Source organism: Hemicordylus capensis, chromosome 1 (genome assembly GCF_027244095.1).
Source record: "Hemicordylus capensis ecotype Gifberg chromosome 1, rHemCap1.1.pri, whole genome shotgun sequence".
Classification (NCBI taxonomy): domain Eukaryota; kingdom Metazoa; phylum Chordata; class Lepidosauria; order Squamata; family Cordylidae; genus Hemicordylus; species Hemicordylus capensis.
In genome coordinates, this window is record NC_069657.1 from 33376678 (window position 1) to 33397936 (window position 21259).

General features: G+C 43.0%; 1 protein-coding gene across 2 annotated transcripts in view; it reads left to right on the forward strand.

The window, feature by feature from the left end:
* The window catches only part of ITPK1 (inositol-tetrakisphosphate 1-kinase), a 227526-nt gene continuing 206267 nt past the window's right edge, over positions 1-21259 (forward strand). For both annotated transcript variants that reach the window (XM_053261319.1, XM_053261327.1), the window contains exon 1: positions 1-152. In XM_053261319.1, coding sequence (XP_053117294.1) covers positions 58-152 — 95 coding nt within the window. In that variant the 5' untranslated portion in view covers positions 1-57. The remainder of the gene's footprint in view (positions 153-21259) is intronic.

The following is a 21259-nucleotide window of genomic DNA, read 5'->3' on the forward strand; positions in this document are numbered from 1 at the left end:
CCCACCCTCTCTCTTTCTTTTTAAACCGCAACTGACTCTAGTCAAGTGGGAGAGAAGATGCAGACGTTTCTAAAAGGGAAAAGGGTCGGCTATTGGCTGAGTGAGAAGAAAATCAAGAAGCTGAATTTCCAGGCGTTTGCAGAGCTTTGCAGGTAAGAAACAAACCTTGAGTAGTTAAGTGGTGGGTGTTCTTTGGGTGGTTTTTTGTTTTTGTTTTAAAGAATCCATCTTCTCTTCTCTTGGGACTTGCTTATAACTTGACAGTTCTGGGCTCTCTGCCTTTAAAGCATCTTTATACGGTGGGCCTGTGTGTCTTACCATTTTTTCCCGGTTAACTGGAGGAATGTGCAGGTTTTTATACGGTTAGGCATAAGACCTTGATAATTGGCACTTGGGAAATCAAGCCTTACAAATTGCAGCACCTTGATCTAGGAAAGCCGTGCCTGATGCGCTGAGGATGCAAAAACCTTATAATTTTCTTGGCTTCTCCTGCTTCCTCTTTCTACCAATAACAGAGAGGATAAAATGTGAGGCTTTGGAGATTATGTAGACACGTGCAGGTTGGGGGAAAAAAGTACTGAGGGATTGTAACCATGCTAGTTGTTGCCAGTGTTTGGTTAATTGCTTTTGCAGTAAACTAGTCCAATGAAGGCAGTTTTCTACAAGCTAGAAGACTAGGGTGGAATGCTCATAAGCATGGTGGTATTTTGAGAGGCTGCATTTAGGGCTCTGTGGGTACCAGGAGTCGAAACTGACTTGATGGTACACTTTACCTTTATTAGCATTATCCTGTGCAACTCTGTGTATGACCAATATGATACTTCTTTCAGTTTTGGTTTATGAATCTAGTATCTCTTTTTCATGACAGCAATCTTTGCCTTTTCCCTTTTAAAGTGCACCAGTCAAAGCAGTTTGCCTTAAACCAAGATGAGCCTGAATGCTAGTCTTTTGAAGAGTACTAAACCAAAGTGTACTAAACCAAAAGAGTACTAATTAAAGGCCTCTGCTAATCTGATTATTTACTTGATTGTTTGTGACTGGAGTAAACTTGTGTTTGGATGCACCATTCAAAAACTTCTAGAGCTTATTGATGATAAAAACAAGATTGATTATTTTTGCTAGCTTTCCTCTTTCTTTGGTAAACCAAAATGGTAACATAATGGTTCTTGCTACTAGGAACAGAACAGATGAATGAGATTATTGTTTTGGTATATGACACAAGCTATTGAGATCTACTGTATAGTAGTTCTGCAGACTGTGGCTGGCTCCTTTGGGAGACTTTTGAATAGTTAAATAATAAGATCATATTGTGAGAGTCATTTTTCAAATAATAAAAGTAATTATTTTCCATGACTTGCATTATCGGTGGCTGCATTTAGTAACTTTTTTTGTCTTGCTTGTTACTCTTTCTTGACCTGCTAAATTCCCCAAGTCAAATATGCCAGATAATATTTTCACTTAAAAGCAAGTGAATACAATCAAGGCTTTATTGTTAAACATCCAGACAATATTCCTAATGTGTTTCTGTTCCAAGGTGATTCTCTTTGCTCTTTTAAAAACTTAGTTTACCTGTGCTTTGCCTGAAATTAGCTAATTAGTATTTACAGCTATTTTGCCTCAAAATGCAGTAGATGAATGTCTTAAGTGCTTTACTTCAGCCTTGCCTTGAAAATATAAGAAGTCAATAAAATTAGAGATGGGACCTGAGCAGATTTTGGCTGTGGTGTAGAATGCAGTGACAGTGGTGGCATTTTATCTCCCAAGTAGAAGGAAACCTATAGGATGCTTGACTTTCTGAAGACTATCTTGGCTAAGACACAAATGTTGGAGTTCTGGTTTGCCACTTCTCAGCGTGAGTCTGGCTTTGAATGGTATCTAGAGCCTCTGGAATTCCCCATTTCTTTTGCAGTAATCCCCTTGTGGGGAGTGTGTTTATCTCTGTTACCTCTAAGGCGTGCACACGTGCACGCTCACAAGTTTGTGGATGTATTCTCAGTTCAATTTAGGTCCTGCTCAGATTGAATCAGGAAGGCCCCATTCTGAATACAAGTGGACACACACTGCCTTGACACTGCCACCCAGAATAAAATTCATTCTGCACAGAGATGGAAAAAAATTAGAGGGACCACTGGGGTGTGTGTGTGTGTGTGTGTGAGAGAGAGAGAGAGAGAGAGAGAGAGAACACACAAACGAACCCTTTTGATAAAACAACAAGCTAACCATATGGGTGAAACTCTATCCTTCCACCCTCAGAACTGGGGTTTGATTCATGCTTAGCTCTGTTCACTGTATGTATGTACAAGTGTCTGTATATATGTATGGGGTTTTTTTTTGTGAAGGACTATACAGTATTGAGTTCATTTGAAAAGTGAATGTGGGTGTAGGCTCCCAAAAAATGCAGATACGAAGTGCATTACTGTACATGCATTGAACATAATATGTGCATTACTGTGCATGTGTACAGATGTACACTACTACTACAACAATGATGAATACATTTTCAACAAAAGTTCTCAAAGGTAGGGAACCACTTGATATATTTTTCTATATACACTTCTTTGAGAACTTGGTTGAAAGGTTTATAAATATTTGTCAAAGTGGTTTTCATAAATGATGGTTTGCTGTCCCAAAAGGGCTCACTGTGTATAGGTTATATGTGCATTGAACATAACATGTGAATAGGATTCTTCTTGGTGGATGCTTATCTAGACTTCCTATAGAAAGGTTTGTTAAACTTGTTGTATCTGTAGATCCTAGTAGTTTAGGCAGTTTGTCTGAAAGATGAAAACAAGATTTTCCATCTATATTACAAAGAGGTAAAATTCATCCTTGATCTTTCCTGTTAGGGTTGAATTGTATGGTCTGGAATTCCTGTTGGGGAGAAAAGAGGCTTGAGGGGGAAGTAGAAGGATTTAGCTTCTTTCCTCCTCTTGTGCTGTTCACCCCTAGCAAATTGTCGCTTCTGCAAATTTCAGAGGAGAAGCAGCACCTGGGGTTTCAAGGCTCAATGGAGACAGAATTTGTAGTTTGTCCTAAGATGCTTTTATGAAGTTCGATTATGGTCCTGTTCCAGAAACTTGTAGGAGTTGTCTTCTCACCTCCCCCGCCACCCCATGCTTTGGGATTAATTACTGAATTATGCCTTAGATATGCTGCCTGACATCTAGCCTAACAAAGTGATGGTGAAGCTGCACTCATGCTTCAAGGAGGAGTGATTTTTGTCAATCTCTGTGATTGTGAGTTGTGAAAATGTCTGATTTTGACTGACTGCGACTCCTGAAAATATGTCCCTGAGGGCTGCTGTCAGAGATATATTTTGGGGAGTCACAGTTGGCTTCCCAACTGTGGGAATCGTAGTTCTGGTCTATGAGAGGAGAGCTGGTCTTGTGGTAACAAGCATGAATTGGCCCCTTTGCTAAGCAGTGTCTACCTTGATTTGCATTTGAATGGGAGGCTACATGTGAGCACAGTAAGATATTCCTTTGAGGAGATGGGGCTGCTCTGGCAAGAGCATTTGCATGCAGAAGGTTCCAAGTTCTCTCTCTAGCATCCCCAAGATAGGGCTGAGAGAAACTCCTGCCTGCAACCTTGTAGAAGCTGCTGCCAGTCTGTGGACAGTACTGAGCTAGATGACCAGTGGTCTGACTTGGTATAAGGTAGCCTCCTATGTTCCTATCCTATGAGATTGAAAATTGCCCTTCCTCCAAAGTGCAGGCATATTTTTGCTGCACCACTTCATTTTGCTGAACTGCTTTGGATGTTAGCATCTTATTAGCACAGCAGTTTAGACAGGAGACTAAACTGCCTTGTTAATATTTTTTCATATGGGATATTATACTTCCTGTACTTGTAATATTTTTATATATAGACAGAATCGGGGCTCTTGCCTGATTCAAGGAAAAACAAACTAATAGCATGTATGGTCTTAGAAACATTCCTTGTTCTTCCCCTAGTTCAGGAGAGAATACCTTTTTTATGGAGGCACTGTCTGCAGGTTTTATAAGTACTCTGTACTGAAAATAATGTTAAAATTCTGCTATCCAATTAATCAAGGGCATCCTTCTGGGCCAATCAAAATATTCTTAATCAACTAAATGTTGCAGTCGCCCTAGCCAAAATGTATATCTTATAATATCACCTAAAGCCAAAACGTATGTAGCTTCTGTTTGTTCACCACCCCAAACTCTATTCTCTAGGTGATTTACAGCAACCTTAAAACAAGTAGTCTAGTAAAAAAAACTTTGATGAATAAGTGTGTCTTAAGATACTTTTTAAGAGTATCTTTTGTCAGAGATGGGGAGGCTCTTAAGCAGGGAACACATTTCAGAATCTTGGGGCGGCAATAGAAGAGGCCCACCAGACAAGCTGGTGGCAAGTGCAGACAAACCTCTCCAGATGATCTCAATAGGCAATGGGACTCATTGTGAAGAAGACGTTCTCTTAAATACCCCGAGCTGTTTAGGGCTTTATAGGTTATAACTACCAGTAGCAGCTTGTATTCTGCCCAGAAACCTTTTGGTAACCAGTGTAGTTCTTTAACTATAGGAGTAATATGGTCTCTTTGAGACGACTCGGAGATCAATCTAGTTGCTGCATTCTGTACCAACTGCAGTTTCCAGACTATGTATAAAGGCAGCCCAACATAGAGCATGTTGCAGTAGTGAAGTCTGGAAGATACCAGTTTATGTACCACTGTGTTGAGGTTGTTGATCTCAATAAATGAGTGCAGTTGGAGTATGAGCTGAAACTGATAGAAAGAACCTCTGACTATTGCCTCAACATGAGACACCAGGGAGAGGTTTGGATCCAGAAGTACACCCAGATGGCATACCTGTTCCTTTTGAGGAAGTGTGACCCCCATCCAGAACCAGCAGATCAAAATTGTCTCCTGATTGCTGACCCCACACAATGAGTACTTCCGTCTTACTTGGATCCAGTCTCAGTTTGTTATCACTCATCCAGCCCATCACTGCATCCAGGCAAGCATTTAGGAAGGTTATGCCTTTTCCAGATGATATTGACATGGAGAAAGAGAAATAGATTTGGGTATCATCAGCATACTGATAATACGCTGCACCAGATCTCCTGATGATCTCTCCCAGCGGCTTCATGTAGATGTGATAAAGCATTGGAGACAGTATGGAGCCTGGGGGACACCATCAGTGTTCCCTCTAACAAGAATTCCCAGATGTTTTTGACTACAACTCCGAGAATCCCTAGCTCCAGTGGCTTTTGCTTGGGTATTATGGGAGTTGTAGTCAACATCTGGGAATCTCTGTTAGAGGGAACACTGGATGCCATATAAAAGTTCACGTTTTGAAGACCAGTCTCCTTGTGACACCATCTGGAATCTTCCCGAGAGGTAGGAACAGAACCACAGCAAAGTAGTGCCTCCTGCTTCCAATCCCCTCAGACGGTCCAGAAGGATTCTATGGTTGATCGTATTGAAAGTCACAGAGATCCAAAAGGACCAACAGAGTCAAACTCCTTCTGTCGGTTCCTAATTGGAGAGCCTCCATCAGGCCAACTAAGGCAATCTCCACCCCATAGTCCACCTGAAAACCAGTTTGAAATAGGTCTAGATAATCAGTTTCCTCCAAGACTATCTGGAGCTTGGAGGCCACTACCCAGTCATGGAGCATTGGAGACATGCCTGTAGTTTCTCTGAGGAATCCCATGCAGGCTTCTTCAGAGTGCATCCTGCCCTCCCCCAGAGAAACATTTATAATATCTACCAGGCTTTCTACAACAAGCCCCCTTCCTGATAGTATAAGCCATGTCACACAAGGGTCTGGAGAACAGGTGGTAGGCTGTACCATTCCAAGCAGCTTATCCACATCACCAGGAGTCGCAAACTGAAACTGATCCAGCCTAACTACATAAGAGGAGTTTCTGGACACCTCCATATTAGGTTCTGCAATAATTGTGGGGTCTGAATCTAAGTCAGTCCAAATATGAGAGATTTTATCTAAAAAGAACTCATTTAAAAAAGTATAATGGGTAATTATTGGTTCAAAATTCTGATTCAAGGGAGGGACATATACTAGCCCTCTTACAACCAGTATTCTCTCTAATTTTTTTCATCTGTGTGCGGAATGAGTTTTTTTCTGGGCGGCAGTATTAAGGCAGTGTGTGTGCATGTGCATTCAGAGTGGGGCATTCCTGATTCAACCTGAGTGGGATCTAAAATTTACTGAGTGTACATCAAAAAACCTGTGAGCGCGTGCATGCCTTAGAGGGAACACTGCTCGCAACCCTAAACAACTCCACTGGATGTGAGCTTGCGAATGAATCGCTTCTTTGCCACACATATTGCCTGAGCATAGGTCTTCAAATGCACTCTATTGTTGAAACCTGTCTGATTCGAGTAGCATCTTTCTCCACTTGCACTCTAGTTGTCTACCTTGCCGCTTCAGTTCCATAGTTGTCTACTTTGTTGTCCAGTTGTCTACCTTGCTGCTTCCATATACCAAGGGGCCAATTTTGAAGTGGGTTGGAGAGGACACTTAGGAGCAATCATGTCTACTGCCATGGTGAGTTTGCTGTTTCAGTTCTCTACCAGGACATCAACAGAATCACCAGCAGAGCCAACATGAAATCCTTCCAAGCCTTCTTGGAATCCTGTTGGAACCAATAACCTTTGGGTGGGCCTCCTAATAGACCTCTCACCCTGTGGAAGCTGAGACATGATTGTGAGTCCAACCTTGTCCAGATGGTGGTCTGTCCATGACAATGAGGAAATCACAGGAGTTCCTACCCACAGAACACTGCACCTTACAAAGATTATTGTAGAGCTTGAAAAGATACAGAAAAGAGCAACCAAAATGATCAGGGGGTTAGAGAAACTCTCTTATGAGGAAATACTACAACATCTGGGCCTTTTTAGTTTAGAAAGAAGGTGGATAAGTGAGGACATGATAAAGGTGTATAAAACTATGCATGATGTGGATGAAGTGGATACAGACAAGTTTTTCTCCCTTTCTCATAATGTTAGAACCTGGGGTCATCTGTTGAAGCTAGATGTTGGGAGATTCAAGATGGACAAAAGAAATATATCTTTATGCAACATGTAGTTAAACTATGGAATTTTCTGCCGCCGGATGTGGTGATGGTCACCAATCTAGATGGTTTTAAAAGAAGATTAGACAGATACATGGAGGATAGGACTATCCATGGCTTTTAGCCTTGGGAGTTGTATATTTCAGTCAGGATCGAGGGTGGGGGAGGCATGCCCCTGAACAGCAGATGGCACATAACACCAATGGGAGGAGGCAATTACCTTCTTTCCCCTCTTGCAGGCTTCCCAAGTATGCCTGGTTGGCCACTGCATGAGGCAGGATGCTAAATGGGCTTTGGCGGCAGCAGCAGCACTATTCTTATATAATAATCCTAAAACCTTCTGTGAGTCTTGGGTATTTCCTCACAGGCATTTCCCTCATCAGTAGGAATTACTTGTCTCTTGTGATTTCCTAGGTAATCCAGTCCTAGAGTCTGAAAGGTATTATGCAAAATATCTGCAAAGTTATAAATACACGCTTGATAGCTTACTTGGATGCTTAATCTAGATGGGATATTCCAGCAAAACTGCAGTTCCATGCATATGTGAATTCAGCATACTCCAGATTATGTTAAAATAATCAGTAGCTCTCATGCACACAGATTCTGTCATTCAGCTGCTGCTCCAGGTAAAGAGGGTATATTGAGCTAAGTTTTCTTTTTTTTAAATGCTGACTTATATTTATTGTTATAAAAACTCATTACCCCATTCAGGGTTGCCTCTAACAGGGATTACCAGGTGTTGTTGACTACAACCCTCAAAATCCCCAGCAAAAGGTCATTGCAGCTGGGAGATGTAGTGAAGAATATCTGGGAATCTCTGTTAGAGGGAACGGTGACCCCATTAGTATCCGGTATGGAGCTCTCCTTCCAGTTTCTTCTTTCATCTACTACTAAACCAGTAGAAGTAATACATGCCAGCAGTGCCCAAACTTTGTGGAAAGTATACAAGAAGACATGTCCAAAATATGAGAGTGCCTCTTCAGAGCATACTGCAGTCTATGTGTGGCTGCCTCTAACTTGGGTGATTCTGCTTGTACTGATTGGAAATGGGCACAAGAATAGGTCTGATTCGAGACCATAGCCAGGACCAATGACTCTCTTATTTCTGAATTGGAGTACCACAGACTCACATTGTGTGTAGTGGCCATAGCATAATAAATAGATTAGACACACAGGCACTTAGACGCTAGCCACCCCAAATTATATCTAATATATTGTAGCCAGAGATATGCATGATTGCGAGGGGAGGGGAGGAAAGCAGGATTTCTGACTTGATATGAAAGTAATTGAATTCTGCACTTAAATGAAATATGTTATGTGAGTCCATTTGCTTCTCTGAGAAAACAACTTGCTTACAATGGGTTTGAAATGAGGTATATACCATGGCCTCCTGAACGCTTGCCAATGTATTTCTGCCTATTTAGTATGAATCTATCCCATCTTGAGTTTATGCAGTTTGGTAGTCTTCATCCAGTTTTACCATATGCTGCTTAAAATTCTTGTTTTTGAACTTGTAAACTTCACGAGGGCAAATAAAATTGCTTTTATCTATGGACAGTTTTCATCTTAACTTCAGATGTCTATGATGGTATTTGCCTCTTCTAGGTTCAACTGTCACATTCTCCAGTCTGAAAATTGTTGATATGGGATAAGAAACGGAAGAAGGCCAGTTCAAAAGCGAATGTGCATTTTAGCCAGTATGAAAACATAAGATATGTGTCTCACATATGGGACCATGGAAGCCATTTTCTCAGTCTGACCTCAGAGTTGCTGGAAATGTCAGGGTTAAGAACTGTAAAGCCCTTGATGCTAGAAAGTGCTATGAAATGAACAGAAATGACAACTGTATGCAGTACTTCTCCCTCTCTCCACCCTCTAAAAAATCTGGGGCAAGGAGAATGTTCACTGTTGATGTGTGATGGTTTGGGAAGTGTATCACAGTAAAATTAACCAAGAATATGAATTGTTCTAAAAAAACAAACAAAAAACCAAGGCAGAAAATTGATTAGTAAGTCCTGTTTAGTTTTAAATTAAGCTTCCCAACAAGATTTTATTAAGCTTCTTTGATCGGTACCCCCAATTTATTTAGGGTATAGTGTTCACATTCCTGCATTGCATTGTTGTTGTTGTTTTGGTAGATCATATCTAACATTTGAGTGTACCATACTAAAACAAGCATAGTTTCAGCCGTGCACAGGAGAGCTGTCTTATACAAAGTCAGTCCACTGGCCCATCTACCTCAGTGTTGTTGTCTACACCAGGGCTGCACAACTTCAGCCCTCCAGCTGTTGCTGGACTACAGTACCCATCACCTGTAACTATTGGCTACTGGCTGGGGATTATGGGAGTTGTAATCCAGCAACTGCTGGGGGGCTGAAGTTGTTGTGCAGCCCTGGTCTACACTAACTAGTAGTGGCTCTCCAAGGTTTTGGGCAGAAGTCTTTCCCAGCCCTACCTGGAGATGCCAAGGATTAGACCTGGGATCTCCTGCACGCAGAGCTGGTGCTGTGCCATTGAGCTATAGCCCCATTCCCTTCTTCCTAAAGTAGTATTTTATCCTTGTTTCATCAGTACTTGTATCAACCTTTCACACAGCTGCAGAACTCCAGTGGTAGCCAAACTGTTGCTTCTGTGCACTCCAGAAATGTCAACCAATTTACCTTTTGGTTTTGCAAAAATCTGGACATGCTCATGACAAATATTTCAGATGACCCACCTAAGTGTTTGGCGACATCTAGATTAGAGAAGGGAAAACAGCCAGCCAAATGCAGGATAGTTGTATGAACTTCTCTTCATCCATAGAAGAGGAAATAGTCGTATCTTAGCAATTTGGTTACCACAACTTTCATTTCTAGTTTGGTGATAGTTATATAATTGGGGAGGTGCAAACACAGTTGTACCCCTTTTAAGGTATATACTTGAGAGCACTAGTCATTGGGTTGTTAGCCACTCATTTAATGCAGTCCTAACCACACTTCCAGAATGTGGTAGAGAGTGGCTGAAAAGGTTCTTCACTGAACTCCACTCTACTTTAGCTGAGTACTTAGCCTAATATGAGTCAGGGTATGAATTCTGTGTTCTAATGGCAATTATTAGTAAGGAATGGATGCTGTCGTTCTGATTAACAGGAACTTTTCATCAGTGCTTTTATAAACTGGGTTAACATAAGAACAGCCCTACTTGGGCCTGCCCAAGGCCTATTATCAAATCCAGCATCTTGTTTTACACAGTGGCCTTACAAGATGCTTCTAAGAAGCCAACGGGCATGACCTCTCTCCTGATTTTGCTCCTCTGCAACTGGTATTTAGAGGAATCTTGCCTCTGAGGCTGGAGGTGGCCCATGGCGACAGGACTGTTAGCTATTTATAGACCTGTCCTCCATTAATCTGTTCAAGCCCTTTTAAAAAGCCATCCAAGCCTAATGGCCATCATCACATCCCATGGCAGAGAATTCCATAGATTAATTATTCACTCTGTGAAAAAGTAATTCCTTTTGTATGTCCTAAATATCCTGGCCATCAGTTTCAAGGGATGGCCCCTGGTTCTAGTGTTGAGGGAGAGGGAGAAAAATTTCTGTCAACTCTCTCTACTCAATACATAATTTTATATTGCATGGAGTGCCTTTTATCAGCTTCGGCTGATACGCCAGCTGTGACCTTACCAGGATAGATATAGCTTGGCCACAGTTACTTATGCTCTGGTAACCTCTTGCTTAGATTACTGCAATGCACTGTACGTGGGACTGCCTTTGAAAATGGTCCAGATACTGCAGCTGGTACAATTTTTATTATTTATTTATCATATTTTTATAGCACCTGATATTTATATCTCTAAGCGGTGTACAAAATTTAAAATATTTAAAAGTCACAAATTAAAACAAATGGCAATAAAATCAATAGAATAAAATTATTAAAATAAGTTTTTTTTAAAAAAATATTAAAATTAATTCTAATTAAAAGCCTGAGAGAACAGGAGAGTCTTGAGATTCTTCCTGAAAACAGAGAAGGAGATGCTCTTATTTCAGCAGGAAGCTTATTCCAAAGCCAAAATAGGGCTGCAAGATTAACTAATGGGACTGGATGCTTTGATCATATTACTACACCAGTGCTTTGTCAGCTGCTTTGGCTCCCAGTCCAATTAAAAGTGTTGGTTTTAACCTTTAAAGCCCTAAATGGCTGGGACCAGGTTACCTGAGAGAGCGCCTTGCCCCATGTGTTGGACTTTAAGATTTTCGGAGGCCTTGCTTCAAGTGCCCTTGCCAAATGAGGTGAGGCAGGTGGCTACTAGGAAGAGGGTCTTTTCAGTGGTTGCATCCCATTTATGGAATAGACTCCTCAGTGAGGTTTGCCTGGCTTCATCACTTTTTACTCTTAGATGCCAGGTGAAGAAGACCTTTTGTTTACCCAGTCTTCTCTTTTCTAGTTCTACAGTGTCCTCCTTTAAGATGCAGTGACCAGAACTGTATGCAGTACTCCAAGTGTGGCCACACCATAGATTTGTAGAAGGGCATTATAATATTAGCATTTTTATTTCCAATCCCCTTCCTAATGATCCCTAGCATGGAATTTGCCTTTTTCACAGCTGCTGTGCACTGAGTTGACACTTTCAATGAGCTGTCCACCATGACCCCAAGATCTCTGTTCTGGTCATTCACTGACAGCTCAGACCCCATCAGTGTATTTGTGAAGTTGGGATTTTTTTGCACTTGCTCACATTGTACTGCATTTGCCATTTAGTTGCCCACTCATCCAGTTTGAAGAAATCCTTTCGGAGCTCCTTGCAACACTATTATTCATTGTGTACAGTGCAGTAGGCACAAGAGGCCAAACATAATCTGAGGCATTAATCAGCTTTTTAAAAAAAGTTGTGAAGTAAATTGCATTTCCTCTCAGGAATTCCCACTAACGCCTCTCAAATTTGCAATTACTAAATATACTTGGTCAGATGCTTGCCTTGTGCTAGTTAGGATATTACTTTAGATTCTGAGGTTAGATTTTAAGAGTAGCATCTGAAGTTTCCTAGGCTGCTTTTTTAATATTCAAGTATCAAGCTTAAATGGGATAAACATAGTTGCTTTAAGCAGATTTTAAGAGCTGTGAGGTGTCTTGTGCTAGCTGTTTGTTTGATTTGTGCATATTAAAGGCAGGAATGGGCTACTGCTATTAAATTTCTTAATGCCTGTTGTGAATTAAGCCTTGTTGATAGTACCGAGGTTATAATCCCAAGCAAATAATTCTTGGTGCTGGTGCCTTCTTCAAGAGAGAATTTCAGAAGAGTGAGCCAGGGTGGTCTAGTCTTTAGAGAATTGGATTTGGATCGTGAAGATCTGTGTAAAAGTCTCTAATATACCATAAGGAATAGTTCCACAATTCATGAAACAATTCTATTTGCCACTGGTACATAGGTATTACATAGGTATATCCTGTAGCGCGCATGCGTGCGTGCACACACACACACACACACACACACACACACAGTGTAAATGGCAGACACTCTAACTTAATGGAGCAAATAATGTTCAGGACTTCTTGTAACTCTTTTTCCTGGAGTTCAGTGTTATGAAAATGGAAGCCCTTCTGCATTTCTCCTCTTAAATAATAGTATCGGGGAGGGAGAGTTAAAACAAAATATGAAACCACAAGCCTTAGCTCTGATTTCCAAATAACATTATTAGAAGTGAGCTCTGAAATCAGTAGCACTTGCTCTATATAAGAAGATCATGATCGAGTGTGTATTTGGCTCAAAATCAAGATAGCAAGCATCCCAACAAAAACGGTTCCCTTAGTGTATCCTAATACCATTTGACTCATGTTAATAGTGGATGGGAATGTTGGAGAGCTCTTGAGATTAAGAATGGTGTAAAGCTAAAGTGTGCCATCGAGTTGGTGTTGCCTCCTGGCGACCACAGAGCCCTGTGGTTGTCTTTGGTAGAATACAGGAGGGATTTATCATTGCCATCTCCCGCACAGTATGAGATGATGCCTTTTAGCATCTTCCTATACCGCTGCTGCCTGATATAGGTGTTTCTCATAGTCTGGGAAACATACCAGTGGGATTCAAACCAGCAATCACTGGCTTGCTAATCAAGTCATTTCCCTGCTGTGCCACTAGGTAGTTTTTAGAATGATGTGCCCTCTGTAAAAACTCTCATCTTAACTGGTGCTCCTGCAAACATGTAGTGAGACTCCCCTCTTGGACTGAGCACTTTGTCTTTAAGTTGGTAAAAGAAAAAATTCGTTTGAGGACAATGCAAGAGAATTTGGAACATGAGGCTGTGTATCGGAGAACTTGCGTCCAGAATTATAGATCTGTGTTCATTGTGCTGAATACATTTGTATATTTTCTCAATAAGCAGATGCTATGGCACAACAATCTGTTACAGTGCAGGTTTTGCTAACAGGTATAGAGTGAGTAAGCCACCAAATGGCGCAGCAGGGAAGCAACTTGCCTAGGGAGCAAGAGGTTGCTGGTTCGAATCCCCGCTGGTATGTTTCCCAGACTATGGGCAACACCCATATCGGGCAGCAGCGATATAGGAAGATGCTGAAACGTGGCACCTGATACTGCACGGGAGATGGCAATGGTAAACCTCTCCTGTATTCTACCAAAAAGAAAACAACATGGCTTAATGGTTGCCAGGAGTCGACGCCAACTCGATGGCAGAACTTTACCTTTATACAGTGGGTGGGTCAGGCTGTGGTGTTATGAGTGTGTGTGTTTAAATCAAAGAATAGGTGTGATACCTCTTCTCCTCCATCCCTTTTCTCTTAAAACTGGCTCTTCAATGCTGCTTTTCTCTAAGTGGGACTTACTTCATGGAGTTTAGGCAGGTGAAAAACAGCTGAGGGGAGGGGGGGCTTTAGAGGGAAAATGGTCAGCAGAGGAATGGTTCAGTACCTGCCCATCTTTTCTCAAAATTGTTCCTTCTGAACTGAAAATAAGGGATGGTCCTCTAGCAGGCACATCCCTAGATCATATTTGGAGTGAATGGACAAAATAAGAAAACATATAGGCATTTGCAGAAGCACTTTAGATCTGTACCATTGGACAGTAAACATGATACTTTAAGAACAAAACAAACATTATTTTTTCTGCTAATTCTACGGCATTGCTTTCATGCATGCATTTTGCTCATGTGCTGTTCAGCTCTTCAGAGTTTACATTGCCCTGTTTCTCCACCTCACTTCCTCCCCCACTCCCCGTCTAGAGCTCACTGCACATTGAGATTGTTGCTTTCCCCACAGATCTGGAAGCATGACAAAAGAACACGTGAAAAAGGAAGGCACTGTGATTTCCTTCCCCTATCTAGGCTGTGCCTGCTGCAGTTCCTCTGCTCTCCGGTGTTGTCTGCTAGGGAATTATACTGACTGTGCTTTACTATCATGTGGTCTGTAAGAGACTGGGTAAGCTGGGCACTGGGGCGGGGGAGAAATCATTGAGCAGACAGTGAGTGCCCGGTTTCTCCTGTACACTTAAAAAGGTAACTTTTGGATTTAAAAGAATTAATTGTGGCATGGATTAATTTCACTCCATATGGAGTTCTTTTGAATTGTGACAAAGCAAAATGACTGTAGCAGAGACTATGATGGTTTGAAACCGATTATGTTACAGTCTAATTAGAGAGCAAAGTACCTTGAGTTTAAATTAGGGAACGGTCTTATTGCTCTAAGGACAGCTTTTGAGTGGGCAAACCAAAGCCTTGCAGTTTCTGGGCTGGAGCACATTTGCTGGGTAATATGTGGCAACCCCTCTCTGTTCACCAACTGCACATTTCAGGGTAGTTCTGATAAAAAGGAGAAATGCAGGTGGAAAACTTGAATTGTGGCTGCTTCAGATAAGAGGATTGGCATGGCCGTCCTGAAGCTCTCCAGTAGTTGGATTAAACTCTCATCATCCCCAACAGCAATTTATTGTGGCTGGGATAATGGGAGTTGTACTTCAGCAGGAGTTGGAGAGTCTCATGTTGGACACCCCTGAAGTGGATCATGGTTTCCCCCTTCTAATGTTGCAAGCGTTGCTCCATTTCAGATGTAAATAACCTTTAGTCATGATGTGATTGTGACTGAGCGATTGCTTTATGTCCGTGATCGGCTACTACAAGGCTAGAGGCTACTCTGGTACAGGCCTTGGTTCCTTTTTGCCTCTGCTCTCTTGCCCCCATTAGCATACTTGCACTTAATTGAGAGTGAAAACTCTGTTGTGAAAGTGGGAGGGAAACTGAAAGAAGCCATGCATCGAGGGCGACCTGCATGTTTCTGTCCTTCCTTTTGAAGCCAGCTGTTATCTGTCTGACTGGGACTACAGTACAATGTTCCTTCTCGGCCCTAGAAGAGCATAGGTGAATGGTGGGTCAACCTGCTGGTGATTCTTGTCCGCAGCTCAGATTTGGAGCATAGACTCTCAGTTGACTACTGCATTAGTCTTCAGATGCTCACTGTAGCTTAGTCTTTTCTTTAAAAGACCACATTTTGTTAATGACTTGCTTGGCCACAGAATGGATTAATCTGTGAAGACAAATTTTGTCAGGATATTTTAACTTACCCTTTTTCTCCCTGTAAAAGTTCACAAATAGCTTTTATAAGCAATTAGTGTGTAATGTTCCGGAGTGCTTTTGTTAGAGAGAGCATATTGAGTTACCCTCGGCAACAAGCGGAAAGTGAGCTGTTGGCATTATGCAATGCCAAGAAATTGTGTGTACATGCTGTTGATATGAAATTCTAAAAATTGACATGGGAGGGGTCAGAAAGATAGTGACATTTGTATGTAAGGCCCCTACATCCAGTGGGAAGATACCTTATGGTCAGCACACAAGATTTGCACAGTATTTTCAAACATTGAGTTTAGATGATTTCTAGCAGTGTGTGGCATGGCTCGTTCCCTTGTGGAGAGCCTAAAGGGTAAAACTGATTGTCTTGGGGAGCTTGCTTTTTAACATGCACTAATGAAGACTAGCATATCTGTGGATACTAAGGGCCAAACTGCACATTGTTGTAAACTTACCTTGACAAATTTTCTTTGGATCTAGGAGTTGGTCTCAAAATTTAGGAACCAGGCAGTGGATACTTGACAAAGACTTGGTGACGGACATTCTTTCTCTTTATCCCCTTTATAAGTAAGCTACTTAGAACAAAAATGGGCACATTTGTCCCATTTTGCCTGGGACAAATAAAATTTACTAAATAACTCTACTTCTGAGTATTTTTGTCAGGACTGGCATGAGGGGAAAGGGTTGAGTACCCCCTCCCCTCCATGCTGTGATAGCTGTCCTGACTGACCCCCTCACAGCTGCTATTTTAGTTTTATTTAAGAGAAAAAGGCTCCAAAATCCAGACTACATTGCATGATGTTTAAAATAGCAAGTAATTTAACTCAAATTGGGATTAGGATCTTGAGAGCTGGCACTGACCAGCTCATGTAACAGTGGAATCTAAAGCTTGACCTGTTCTGATATATACAAACTATGGGTATGCAAGATTACATAGTTGGGTATGCTGTATATGGGTATAGTTTGGAGAAACCACGTTACTCCTATATTAAAAGAACTACCCTGACTACCAATAAATTTCTGGGCAACATACAAGGTGCTGTTTATAACCTATAAAGCCCTAAATAGCTTAGGCCCTGGGTATTTAAGAGAAAGGAACATTGGTCTTACCTGTGAAGGGTTCTTTTTCCTTGTAGCTGGAGCTCATCAGTATGGGATCAGTTACTGAGCATGCTTGAGACAGGCTGGAAATAACTGAACTCCTCCCACTAGAGGGTGGTATCCCCAGTTCCGGGACTGTAGTGAAGAGTGGCAATCAAAAGCTGAGATCGTGCTAAAGGAAATTAAAAAAAACTTCAGGAATGACAATGTCAAAACAGCAGAGCAGAAGAAATTCAGAAGCTGAAAGAGAAAACACGGACAGAGAGTAGTTAGAACTAAGACTGTAACCCTGGGGGGTTTGCCTCCACCCCAAAACGGAGCCTATCCCTGCAGCAACTATATAGAAAAAGGACAAAGAGACCCTTCCAGACTAGACATCAAGGAGAGCCTGATGAGCTCCAGCTACAGGGAAAAAGAACCCTTCACAGGTAAGACCGATGTTGCTTTCCCCACTGTGCTGGTGCTCATCAGTATGGAACATGCCCAACCAGTAGTCCCAAAGAAATGGGTGAGAGAGGATGTTCTAGACCACTTGCTGTAGCACTGTATGACTGAATGCTGCCTGGGATGACACAAAGGAAACTATTTTGTAATGATGTATGAAAGGTGTGGCCGAAGTCCATGTGGCTGCCCTGCAGATATCCGACAAAGGGGCCAGAGTGGAAAAGGCCGTGGCTGTTGCTGCACTATGAGTGGAATGTGCTGTGATTCCAGCTGGTGGGGGTAATCCTTGAGCCTCGTAGGCCAGTTATATGCATTATTTGATCCAGGTTGCCAACGTGGTTTTGGAGACCTTCTGGCCCAGATTATGAGAATGAAAAGAAACGAACAGGGCACCAGACAACCTGGAATCCTTGGTGCACCAAATATAAAAATGTAAGGCGTCCAACGTATGCTAGAGCTTCTCCTTGTGATGGGAAGGTTTGGGACAGAAGGAGGGAAGTATATCCTCCTGGGATCGGTGGAACACCGTGTTGACTTTAGGCAAGAAAGTCGGATCCAACCTCAGGATAGCTGCATCTGGTTAAAAAAATACACAACTCCTTGCACACCAAAAGTGCCCCTAGTTCTGATACCCTGAGGGCTGAAGTGATCGCCACCAGAAAAAGCGTTTTGTAGGAGATGACCCTCAAAGGAATGGAATTTAAAAGTTGAAACGGTGGGGACATAAGAGCGTTTAGTACTTTAAGATTCCATGAGGGAAAATGATGAGTTGGTGGAGGGGCCAAATTAGAAGCCCCCCTGAGAAAATGAGAGATGTGAGGATGTGGGGACTGAGTACCAGGGTCGGAAATATCCAGGACTGATGCTAGAGACGAAACCTGCCTTTTCAATGTGGATGGTTTAAGTCGTAACTCTGAGCCCGAATGAAGGAAAGTGAAGACATCAGGGACCCCTGCCGAAACTGGGTCGATGTGATGTCTGCGAAACCATCTGGAGAAGGCTGCCCAGGTGGCCTGGTAGATACGTTGGGTAGCCGCATGATGAGAAGCTATAATGGTGTCTAGAACCTGTTGTGAATGGCCTCTAATCTTTAGTTGTTTGCGCTCAACCTCCAGACACAACGTTGGAACCACCTGGGGTCTGGGTGCACTATGGGCCATTGCAACAGGAGGTCTGGGAGAGGGAGGAGTCACCATGGCGGTTCCATGGAGAGGCTGATCACGTCCACACGCCACACCTGGTGGGGTCAGTGTGGGACCACCAGGATGATTTCTGCCTTTTCCAGGCGTAGCTTTCTGATGACTTTTGGAAGAACAGGTGTTGGCGGGAATGCATAAAGCAGGCCCCTCGGCCATGGGGAGATCAGGGCATCCATGGCTTCCGCTTGGTGAGTCAAGAACCTGGACATGAAACGTGGAACCTGTGTGTTGATGGGAGACATGAAGAGGTCTATTAGAGGAGTGCCTAGACGGTTGGTAATTTGGCGGAAGATCTTTGGATGAAGTCTCCATTCCAATGGATCCACTGATTGATGGCGTAACCAATCTGCTTGTAGATTGTCCACTGTGCTCAGATGTTCTGCAGTAACCAAAAGAAGATGCCTCTCGGCCCAGCTGAAGAAGAGGTCAGACTCTTTCATCAGGCTTCTGGTGCAGGTGCCCACCGATAGTTTATATGTGCTTTGATGGTGGTATTGTCTGTCCAGATGAGGATGTGCCTGCCCTGAATTACTGTCCGGAAGTGTAAGAGAGCAAGTCTGGCTGCTCTCAGCAGTTGATGTTGCATTTCCTTTCCAATACTGACCACAGCCCTTGGCCGGACGGCCCTCGCAGATTGCCCCCCAGCCTTTGAGACTGGCGTGTGTCATGATCACCAACCTTTGTGGTTCCATGAGAGGGATGCCCTTTTCTAGAGCTGGAGAGAGCCACCATAGGAAGGAGTTCTTGATTGGATCCAAGAGGCACACTGTTGGTGGGTCACTGTCATGATGGCATCCTGGGAGGGCAGGAGTAGCTGTATATTCCATGGCCAGAATCATTAGTCCCAGGATTTGAGCTAGCAGCATCAGGTCTGCTGAAGTGGCATGAAGGAGGGGCATGATGGATGATAAAATCTTGGATTTCCTTTCTGCTAGAATGGTCTGGAACAGGGCTCCGAGGTGCTAGAGCGACTGCATGGGGTACAGGTGACTCTTGTCTGGATTTATAACAAATCTGTGGTCCCTGAGACAATTCAGGGTGAACTGAACATGCTTCTGGGCTACCTGGAACGATGGAGCCCTTATGAGGAGCTAATGAAGGTATGGGTAAATGCACACCCCCTGTAGGTGGAGGTGAGCAGTGAGAGCTGCCATTATCTTCGTGATAACCCTTGGGGTTGAAGCTAGGCCAAACAGGAGTGCTCAATGTTGATAATGGAGATTGTTGTAGGAAAAACGTAGGAATTTTCTGTGTGTTGGAAATATAGGAACATGCAGCTATGCCTCCGAAAGGTCCACTGACGTTTGGAAGAATCGCCTGCTTGTTGGACCGCAGAGATTCCATCCTAAAATTCCTCCTCTTGATGAATTTGTTGAGATTTGAGATTCAGCACCGCTCGCCAGGACCCGTCCTCCTTGGGTACCAGGAATAAAAGTGAGTAAACGCCTAAAGATCTTTGCATCAAGGGCATGGGTTCGACTGCCCGAATCTGAAAAAGGTGTTGAATCGCCAGGTTCATTTGAACATGTTTTGCTAACCACTGAGAGTGCAGGGTGATGAAAAAGGAGTCATGGGGAGTAAGGGAGAGTTCTAGTGAGTAACCCTGTGACACCATGTCCAGAACCCATTGATCCTGGGTTGAGGACAGTTACATGAGGGCTAACTGTTTAAGCCTAGCCCCTAAGGACCGCGAGTCGTTGTTTGTTATAGTGTGAGGTGGAGTTAAGGGCTCTATTCTCCTGAGGTTAGGGGGAACCCCTGAACCATTGTCTCCATTGTGTACCTTCCAGTGTCTATGAAGTTGGAACTTCTGACATCTCCTGACCAGGAGGAGGATGCGTTCTGAAACTGTCTTTGATTCCGAAAGGTATGACCATAGTTGTGAAAGCCTCTACGGAATTCTTTCCTAGTAGCTGGCATAGGTTTCTTTTTGTTCTTGGTTCCGACCAAGACTGGATCTAGTGAAGGGCCAAAAAGGTTAGTGCCTTATTAGGTAGAGGCCATTAAGGCCATATTTGACTTAAGAGTCTACCTGCCATCCCTTGAGGATCTGCGCAAAACCACCCCAGATGCTAGAGCTCTAGAGGCTTGTCGAACACAGTTGAGATTGGAATCCGTCATAAAGGCTGCTGCCATAGCCATCTTATTAACGCCCTGTCTTAACTTAGTATTTTCTGGAGGTACAAGGGTGACTAATTCCTTAGCACCAAAGGAAATTCCTTAGGCCCTGGCGAAAATGAAATTAGCAGTGGCTGCTCTCATAACTGTGGCGGAAGCTTCATGCTCTTTCTTGAGCTAGAGATCACATTTTCTGTCCTCCATGGACCTTAATTGTTCCTGGCTCTCAACAGTTGGAAGAGTCCCTGAGACCATTTGCACAACAGGGGGTCTACCCAGGATGCTGCCAGAAGGGAAGTGGCTTCGGGGGACAAGGTATAATTCCTAGGGTAGGAACTGATGGACCTACAGGATGCTGAGTTTTGTCATTCAGCCAGCATCATCTGTTTGAATAAGGACAGAAAGGGCACGGAGGCCAAGGGGCCTGTGGAGGGAGGAAAAACATTCTGGTCTAACTCAGAAGATTGAGCTATCTCTATGGAAGAAACATCATTAATCGCCCTCTTGCCCTTAGATAAGAGAATATCAAAATCTGCCGATGAAAATAGGTGCCACTGGTGTGGCTTCTTCCTCCAGTAGTTCTCCCTCTTCCTTATCTGACTCATTAGGAACCAAAGGCACAGGTGACTCATGGTCGGGACAGGTGGAGGGAAGGATAGGCGGAGTGGTGGGTGGGGGTAAGAATCAGGTTGGTCAGATGGGCAGGAGCAGGCAAGATAGGAAGTGGAGCAGGATCATCTAACTGAGCTGGAACTCTGGGTTCGTGGGGACATTTAGGACCCCTAGGATCAGC